This window comes from Taeniopygia guttata, chromosome 10 (genome assembly GCF_048771995.1).
Source record: "Taeniopygia guttata chromosome 10, bTaeGut7.mat, whole genome shotgun sequence".
In the NCBI taxonomy this organism is placed as follows: Eukaryota; Metazoa; Chordata; class Aves; order Passeriformes; family Estrildidae; genus Taeniopygia; species Taeniopygia guttata.
The window spans coordinates 13038527-13048378 of record NC_133035.1 but is presented as its reverse complement, the minus strand read 5'-3'; the positions used below and the strand labels follow the sequence as shown (position 1 = coordinate 13048378).

General features: G+C 52.1%; 1 protein-coding gene across 1 annotated transcript; it reads right to left on the bottom strand.

The window, feature by feature from the left end:
* Nucleotides 1-341: 341 nt before the first annotated feature.
* RHCG (Rh family C glycoprotein) lies at nucleotides 342-9283 on the bottom strand. The gene is made up of 10 exons (XM_002199471.7): nucleotides 8852-9283; nucleotides 5309-5495; nucleotides 4714-4864; nucleotides 4228-4375; nucleotides 3683-3849; nucleotides 2870-3007; nucleotides 1756-1892; nucleotides 1102-1226; nucleotides 606-679; nucleotides 342-522 (listed from the first exon to the last, which is right to left on the bottom strand). Exons 1-10 carry the CDS (start codon nucleotides 9060-9062, stop codon nucleotides 457-459), a joined length of 1404 nt encoding a protein of 467 aa, XP_002199507.4. The 5' UTR covers nucleotides 9063-9283; the 3' UTR covers nucleotides 342-456.
* Nucleotides 9284-9852: the final 569 nt, after the last annotated feature.

The following is a 9852-nucleotide window of genomic DNA, read 5'->3' as shown; positions in this document are numbered from 1 at the left end:
GATGGCAGAATGAGTAGAGGCTCAGCTGCTGCACCCCAGCATCCCCTCCTCAAAAAGAACCAGCCCAGCCTGTGTTTCCCACGGGTGCTGACCCCCGCTGTGGGGGCTGTCATCTCAAGGTGCCATCTCCCAAACCAGGTATCTCCCCAGAGCGCATTATCTAACACACTGTCTAATACACCCAGCCTGTGTTGCCACCCTTCACGCCTCCACTTTGTCCCCAGGGACCGGGAGTGTCCCAGAGCCTCTGCTTTGCCCCGGGCAGCCAAGAGCTCTCCTGGCAGCTGCTGTGCCGCACATCCCACCCCGCTCGGCCACTGACACACGGCAGCACAGGCCAGGAAAGAAGAACAAGACTTTATTCCATCCACAGCAGCTCGATACAAAAGCAGAGCAGGGCAGATCCCTGCGGTCACGGCGAGAAGAGCATCCCTGGGTGCGGCGGCGGGGCGCGGCTCAGGGCGAGGCGGGCTTGTCGGGGCTGTGCATGCGGTACACATCGCTCTCCTCGTCCTCCGGCACCTGCGGCAGAGCCCCCTGAGCCCCCCGGGCCGGGCCGCGGGCCGACAGCGCCATCTCGTGCCCCCCGCCCCGCGCCCCCTCACCTCCCAGTAAATGTCATCCTCGAAGCACTTCTCGGCCGCCGCGTCCCCCCAGATGGGCAGCTTCAGGATGGCCCCTGCGAGAGGAGGGCAGGGCGGTGGGCACGGGGGTGCGGGTGCTCCACCCAAGGGGGCAGACGCAGCCCCGGCACAGCGCTCGGTGCCGTCCCCACAGGATGCATCCCGCACATGGATGCCGCTGTGTGCATCCCGCACATGGATGCCGCTGTTTGCATCCCGCACACGGATGCCGCTCTGTGCATCCCGCACAAGGATGCCGCTGTGTGCATCCCGCACATGGATGCCGCTGTTTGCATCCCGCACACGGATGCCGCTGTGTGCATCCCGCACACGGATGCCGCTGTGTGCATCCCGCACATGGATGCCGCTGTTTGCATCCCGCACACGGATGCCGCTGTGTGCATCCCGCACACGGATGCCGCTGTTCCAGCTGCAGGCTGGCTCAACGCCCCCCTCTCCGTGCTCCCCTCCGCCTTACCCACGATGGCCCCCCCAGCAAATGCCATCAGCAGAGACACCACGATGCCGGCTGCCTGGAACCCTCCCTGGATGCTGGGTGTCCGCCTCTGGTACACGCCCGTGAAGTCAAACGCCTTGATGAACCTGCCGAGGGCAGAAATGGTGATGATTGCCCCTGGCAGCAGGCATTCCCTGGCTCCAGAGGAACCATGTTGCCCTGCTCTCTTGGGAACTCTTCCCTAGCCCCATCCCTCTTCTGCAGTGGACCAGGACAGTGTTGCAATGACCAAAACACCATTCACTTCTTTCTCTGACCCCTTTACCAAGGAGGAGCCCAAAATGTAAACATTCTCTTTGTAATTCAGACTTTTCGCCTTACCTGACCCCACAAAACAATGCAGGGGAGAGGGAGTGGCACTTCCCTCCCCATTGTGGCCCAGAATAATGCCTAACAGCGGGACTGTGGCTCCCTTTATGAGGCCACCAAGAGTCAGCTGCATAAGATGAGGCTACAGTTCAGTAAGCCAAACAAAATCAGTGCACACCATGTTTGTGAGGAATAGCTCTGGGCAACTCTGAACTATTAACAAAAGCTGTTATTTGCTCCCTGTTCCCAGCCCACAGAGCTTCAGGTAAAACCTATTCTCAGGGAAGATTTTTCAAGCCATCTTACCCTTCCTTTCCATACACATCCTCGGTGGCTGCAGCTGCTGTGATGGCCCCCACAATGCCCCCAATAAGGCCTGGCATGGCATGGAGGTTGTGGATGCCACATGTGTCCTGAATGTGCAACCTAGACTCCAAAAAAGGCTGAGGGGAAGGGAAATAGAGAGAGATCAGGGAGTGTGGGAATCCAGGGCTTCCCTCTGGCTGCCCTGGCAGGTCTGGGACCCTGGCAGGGGTCGGGAACCCCCCTGGACAAAGCCCCCAGAGACACTGTCTGTGATCTCTGTCCATGGAAAAGAGTTTTCAATCTTACAGGATGAATTACAAGCTCTGAGTGTTTGATATGAGTAATAATTAAGTGTGACATGGGTGTGAAAGTAAAATTTTAGGATTCTAGATCAGGGGTTCAGAGGGGACAAGATGGAGGAAATTGGGTGTGTCTTGTCCTTTTTCTCCTTCTTCATGCCCTCCATGTTTCACTGTGGTGTTGGCACTTTTCTGTTGGTTTAGGCTGGGAACACACTGTTCAACGTAGGTGACAGATATTGGCACGTTATTGTAAATCCAGCACAGGTAGTTTCTGGTATTTAATGTTTGTAACATCCCACTGAGGGCAGAGCCCCACACGCTGCCCTGCAGGACAGAGCTGCGGCAGGGCAGCAGAACATGTTAGAGATAAACAGAATAAACAACCCTGAAACCAGCACAGACGAATTATGGCTTCTTCTTTGGCAATGGGGCAGAAAGACAGAGACTTTCTACAATCTCGGAATCATCAATACCACAGATTCCAACAAGGGAGTTGAACGTGGCCCTGGAAAGGATTAATTCTTTCCATGGGAGACTGGGATAAGCAGAGAAAGAGGAGAGATAGTGTCCCATTAAAGAGCTAAAAGCTTGTAGACAAAGATGTGAGCCAAGCTCAAGATAAACTAACAATATATCCTCCAAACACACTCCTGTTGGGAGTCTGAAACTTCCTGAGCATTTTTGGGCAGTAAAAGGAGACGGAAGTGCATTTCATAAGGGATTCTGGAAAGCAGGAACCGTCAAAGGGAAGTGAATGCACTTCTGGTCTCCTCAGCAGGACCAGGGCTGCAGACCCCTCGGGCAGCACTCACCGTGAAGTAGACATAGCCCACCGTGGACACGATGCCAGAGATGGAGCCGACAATGAGGGAACCGTAGGGAGTCAGCATCATCTCGGCGCTGGTGCCCACGGCCACGCCGCCAGCCAGTGTGGCATTCTGGATGTGCACCTGCAGGAGCAACCACTCTGCCTTGGCATCTCAGGGACACTGCAATTGCTCAGGGCTGGTGCAAATGGCAAAGTGGGAGAATCAGCTCTGAAAATGTTTCCAGAGGAAATATCAGGGCCCGTTTTCCTACTTGGTGGTGAAAAACAAGAAAAGAACAAGCAGCTTCTGTCTGTAGCACAGGTGCACATAGACTCCCACTCCCCGTACCACACATGTTCTTTGCATCCACAGATACGGGTGGGGAGTTGTGATGAGATGGAAATTGTCTCACCAGTGTGTCGTGCAAGCTCTGCTGTCACAGAGACATGTCACCCACACATCCAACACGTACAAGTCAGCCCCCCGATTGCTCATGAGCTGCTGCGCAGGCCTTGTTTGCTGGGGAGCGCTGCCAAAAAGGGCTCTGCAACGTGCCCAGCAGAGCAAGTCCAGTCCCTGCTGTGACTTGGGTCCACCACAGGCAGGGCATCACCCCACACCTCAAGCCCTGAGGACCCATTCCCCCTTTCTTATTCAATATAGCCTCAGAATTTCTTCCTGGATGCTGGTTTCGCTATCATACCCGGAAACCCTGTGTATGTTCAGCAAAACACAAGTGCCAGTTGTTTCCTAGACCCTTGATCAACCTCATTATATGTCCCTGGGGCAGTGCAGGGCTCTCTGCTCCCCTCTTACCATGTCAAGCTTGCCCTTCTTTTGCAGCATGCTGGAGAAGGCCATGGTGGTGAGGACACAGGCAGCCAGTGAGCAGTAGGTGTTAATGGCAGACCGGTGCTGGGCATCCCCGTGGTCAGAAATGGCTGAGTTAAAGCTGGGCCAGTACATCCACAGGTACAGGGTACCTGGTGGGATGGGGCACATGGCATGAGGAAGAAAAAGGGAAAAGAGAGAATACAGGGATTGAAAAAAACCTCTTCTGCACAGGGGGACATTACATCCCATAGTTCTGCTTCCCCAGATCCACACCCCGCATGATGAGACAGCATCAGGAAAGGCTGGCAGAGAAAGGGAACCAACATGCATCCTTATCTTCCCAGGCACCATCTCAGCCCAGCTGAGAAGAAGGGAACTGAATAACTCTGAAATGTGAAAGACCTCTGGGATACAGAGCTCCTCAGCTCCATATCCTGGGTTCAGTTTTTCCCAGAGACAGGAGGAACCAGCCCTGTGCAGCCGAGTGCTCCCCGTGGTGCAGCACCCCGAGATGAGGGCTGACTCACCGATCATGGCAAAGAGGTCGGAGTGGTACACGGAGCCCTGCTTGTCCTTGCTCTGCTCCAGGTTGGGTCTGTACAGGACCCGTGTCACCGTGAGGCCAAAGTAGGCTCCGAAGGTGTGAATGGTCATGGAGCCACCTGCATCCTTTACCTGCAGCCATGGGAAAACAGAGGTTTGCCTCTGCAATAGCCACTCATTCTGGAGCTGAGGCCTGATCTGCATCATCCCAGCTTGTCTGCACTTGACAGAGGGACCCAGTGCTCCTGGATTGCCAGGCTTATGTGTAAAACCCTAGAAGATCTCCCTTCCCAGGGATGTATGGCCCACTGCCTCTCTCCTTCACAATCTGACTACTTTTGCTGCCTCAATTCTTGCATTCTTAATGCTTATGAAGGCAGTGGCTTGGTGGAGCCATAGCATAGGGAGACAGTTTGGAGAGGTGCAGAGAGGAAGGAGCAGAACAAAGCAGATACTACCTAAAGCCTTACATGAAGAAGGTTGAGGAGGATGTACTCATTCACTGAAAAGAGTGTGACTTGAAACAAAGTCATGACAAGGAGCTGTATGGGGCTGGTTTTGCCCAGGATGGCCCCAAAGGCGATGCACACAGAGCCCACGCAGAAATCAGCATTGATCAGGCTGGAAAAGGGGAAAGAAAAATGTGTGTTAATAAGGAAATACTTCTCTGTAAATCATTCTTACCCACCTCCAGCTCTAGAGATCCTATCTGAAGACAAAGAAGTGATTAGGAGACATCCCTGGACTTCCCACTGACCTCCCTCCCATCCTTACACATTATTCAGGTAATGTGGATGATATGTGTTCTCAGCACTGACATCCATGGTGCCTGGCTCAGCACTAAGGGGTGACACTCATCTCAGGTTTCCCTTTGAGCAGTACCACCACAATAGCAGGTACCTTTGGTGGAAAGCAAGTGGAAGTATGTGGAGGGAGAACAACAGTTTAGAGACTGATTTGTATTTGACAAAACTGAGGGACAGTGTTGCCAACTGCTTGGCTCTCATTCCAGCTGTTCCACTGGCCAGGCCAGAGGTGCCATCCCAGAGCCCAGCTCCTCCTTACTTCTCCACGCCAATGAGGATCTTCCCGTCCTTGAAAGAGTGGAACCAGCCTTGCATCAGGAGAGCCCACTGGATCCCAAAGGCAGCAAGGAGGAAATTGAAACCCACAGCTCCGAATCCATAGCGCTTGAGGAAGGTCATGAGGAAGCCAAAGCCCACAAAGATCATCACATGGACGTCCTGGAAAGCTGTGCAGAGGGGAGGGACTGTCAGCTCTGCGAGGACAGCAGGGCTGCAAGTGCCACATGCATTTGGTGTTGAAAAGAAAAAATTACGTCAGTAGCAGTAAGAGAGAAATTCAAGAGAAAATGTGTGTTTGCCTCATGTCCCCATGTTTCTAAGTCTGAAAATGGCTCAGCTTTTAGAAACTGGCTTTAGGTTAAAAGGCTCAGCCTTTAAAGTAAATGTTTACTAAAAGCTGTGTGCAAAAGAAGACCTGAGAGTAATGGAGTGTACAAAGGAGAACAATTTTCTATTCATATTGTTTTTTCTCTTTTTGTGAAAATCTCAAAGCCATCATGTGAAATGACCAGTAAAGTTTTGTTAAAACACGTAAATGGTCATTTTGGGCAGGTCCATTCAGTGTAGAGTCCTGGTGATGGCTCAGAGCAAGGAGAGCACAATAACAAGGAAAGTTTACAAATACATTTTTAAATGCTTTGGCAAAATACCCTTGAGAGCAGAAACCCACCGTGTGAGATTTTTTAGTGCTTAAACCAGAGAGACCCAGTTCTTCCCACTAATGGTCAGACCTGCTCACCCAAGCCCCTCAGATGCCCTTCCCTGGGGGAAACCAGATCTGTATGAGCCTCTTAAAAGACCTTCTTGGTGCAGTAAACCTGCTGAACTTTTTAGTGCTGCACCTTTCTATCAGATAAGCATTGCTTTGCAATTAAGTGAGCTGAAACGCTTGCATACTTACAAACTGAACCATGCAAACCCTAACACTGCAGGCCACTCAGCCAATGGAAAGAACAGGACACCCAAGGCTGGGAACCCCCTTGGGAGACTCCTGCCAGCAAACCCATGCTGCAGAGCAGATAAATACAGCAGTGATGGAGCTAAACCAGAATGTTCTGCATTTTGCAGTGCACAAATCGTTATAGCCACTACATCAGCAAAGTCGGTGCACTCAGAGAGAATGTAAGCTCAGGGCAAAGGAAATTCTGTGGCTGCAAGTCTGCTCTACCCCGAAACTGTGCTGAAATCCATCAGACCCTGGTCCATTTCCACAGGGCTTGTGTCTGCTACTTCCACCGAGGGCGGGTGAAGACTTGCATGAAGTGCAGCTCTGCAGAAGCTGAGAGTTCTGTCCTTTTGTGCTTTAGAAGACCTTGAAAAATGTTTAAGGATGAGCATTTGGACAGGCTTAAGCCATGTAGTGCCATGCTAATCTGATTGCTTTTAAAAATGTCCCCCATGTCTATGAAATCACTCTTTGAAAAGGAAGGAGACGAGATCTGCAGCTGGCAGTGCTCAGCAGAGGTCACTTCCAAAGCACTTCTCCACATGTCCTAAGAACCAATCTTAGTTACTGTGGTTTTACCACACAGTCCCATAGACTTTTCATCTGCAGCTGTATTTATTTCCCCTCTCTCTTTTCCAGTGTAAGCAGCACAATATACAGCTAGATTAATCTGATGCCATTTGCATCATATATTTATTCTTTCATCCCAAAAGCAGAAATACACAGGTCAGAGTTAAAGCGGTGGGCTGCGTGCCTTCCAAAAACCCAGAGGATCCCATTGTGTGTTAGACCCTGTATGAACTCAGGAGGAAGAGCAGATCTTTCTTTAAACCACACCCAATCTAAAACCTTTTTCTAACCCTTGCCTTTGTTTTTCCTTAGTAGGAATAACATTGTTATCATTCAGAGGCAGAACAGGCATTGCCATGCCCTACAGGTTTTGTAAGCCTGCTTGTGTGGCAGGACAATTGCCATAACTATCAAGAATAAGTGTTTGGGCTTTGGGAGTGCTCTCAGGGACAAAAAAAACCTCATTTCTTTTCCCCTAGAGAGCAGATGAGTCACAGACTACAGAATATCCATGTACAATGCAAAATGAGAAGGAATTGTCACGCTGACTGGACCTGGCAATGGGCACCACTGACACAACCACGTATTGGCTTCCTGAAACCAGGGCAACTTCCCTCTGCCTGCCTTCCCAATCTTCTCTGGCTTGAAGGACCTGTTCATTTATCACTCTAATCCCTCTTCCACTGCAGACAGGTGCTGTGGACAGCAGAGCTCAAAGACATGTTGGTACAAATGATCTTTGGGTGACCAGCCACCACAGTATTCTCAGCAGCACTGGATGGACACAAGGATTAAAATTCCAGGGCTTGGCCACCTTGTCATGTTTGTCCATCTTTGCAGAGAGAGAAAATTTCTGATTAGATAAGGGAGAAAGAACAGCTGTGCATTTGGGCACGTGAGCCCTTCCTCAGGCCTGAAACAGAAATGTATTTCAAAGCTAAACTGAGCAGTTGCCCTTAGACTGATTTAGTTGTGTTGAATCCATCTTTGCCATTTGAGGGGGAATATTTGGCACTGCAGAGCAGGAGTGGGATATGAGGACAGAAGAGATGTCACTTCCTTAGCTCCTACACACTCTTTCTTGGACTCCTGCTGTCCTCCCAGCACACCAGTGACAAGAGCAGCCCTCAGGCACTGCTGTTGCTTCACGCCAGCCTGTGTGGGGCTGGTCCCAAGGGCAGACGTCCAGGGAGAGCCCAGGGCAGCCACGGCCATACATGAACCTGGAGGCTGACTGAGCAGTGGGTTTCTGTAAGAAAATCCTTTTCTCAACTAGCTAATCCTCAGCAGCCACAGGTTGCTATAGCTCCTTTGATTTAGCAGGTGTTTTTAATGGAAATGTTCTAAATAGACGCATGACTCAGGCCTGTTGCTTCCTTGGAAACAATTGCCTACAGAAGCAGCCTGTTCTGAAAGGCTCACAAAGATGACCAGCCCTGGAGATCAAAGCCAACCAGAGGCACTGGCCGGCCAGAAGAGCTTTAACCTTCTGAATAATTTCTGTGTCACTACGATGTGGAGACCCAAGAACCCTGGGAACTTGGCAGCTTAGGAGGACTGTGGCACTGAAATGCCAGTAGCTAAAGGGTAATTCACAAGTGAGGGGGTGGACAGAGGAAGAGGAGGAAGATGTCACAGGATCTCGACAGCCGTTCCTCTGTGTGCACAGAAAGGCTTGCTCTGATCCAAGGCTGAGGGAGGGAGCAGAAAGCTGAAACTTGCAGAGTGTTGGGAACACGTCAGCCCTATTCCTGGAAAAAAGACGTCACAGTACCCTGCTGACAGAGCCTCAAGGCACCGGAGGGCTGTGAGGTTTTTCTCTGGTTCTTTGGTGAACCCCAAGCCAGCCTCAAGGCAAGAGCACGGCGTTCTAGCAATTGGAGGAGTCAGCGCCTCTGACAGGCTCTGCCACAGCACAGGATGGGATGGATGGGATAGAACGGGTTGGGATGGGATGGATGGGATGGGGAGCAGCCAGCACAAGGATTAGGCTTCCAGAATACTCACAGGGATATCGGAAGTAGAAATCGTTCTCCATGTCACTAGTCAGGTTCATCTCTCGTTTCTCCTCCTCCCAGTGCGCGTCAGCTTCGGCACCGAAGCGCACGAAGACCCCGAAGAGGACGATCATGGCCACCTCCCAGAGGAGGCAGACGAGCGGGAGCCGCCAGCGCAGGTTCGTGTTCTTGGCCATGCCCTGGTGCCTCGGCCTGTCCATCGGCAGGGACTCCGGGGACTGTGCCAGCCGCGTCCCCCGCCCCAGGCCGGGCACATATATAGGTCGGAGAGGGCGAGGTGGGGCCCAGGGAGGTGCCTCCGGCAGGATCACATTTCAGAGCTCTGGAGCTTCGGCAGGGTTGTTCCTCTAACCCACCTGCCTCCCTGGGAGGAGGGACAGGCTTCAGCACCTTTCCTTCGAGCTGCTCCGAGCACCTCTGAGCCCTGCCTCCAAGGGACGAGCAGATGTGGAGGCCAGTGTGACTGGGGAGTGGAGTCAATGTCCAGCCCCCTGCTCTGCCCAGTCCCACACCCCTTCCCTGCCCCTGGCAGGAGCACCTTGATCCCTGCTCCCCTCCCTCCTGGCTCTGGGTGCTCCCCTCACCCCTTCCCCAGCTCTGAGATTGCCCTTCCCCAGCTGGCACTGTGAGTGAAGTGCCACAGTGCGCTCTTTGCTCCAGCTCTTGGCTTTTGGAAAAGCAGCTGAGGTGCAGAACAGGAGGAAGAGGAAGGTGTGCGCTTCAAACCAGGTACCAAGATCCTACATGAGTGCACAGACATGTGATGGCCCTGCCAAGGCCGTAAGGATGTTCAAGTGACACATGTTCCCTAATTTCCCAAAGTGATTTACCCAGAGCATCCTCCTGGCAAGGCAAGCACAACCAGGGCAACACTGTGAGATGGGGCTGGAGGCCTAAACAGCCCCTCCTCTGGTATGGTTTTCTTTTAATTAACAAACATAAACACAAAAGTCCATTTTTCCTACTGTTTTAAATTATGTGTCTTTCCCC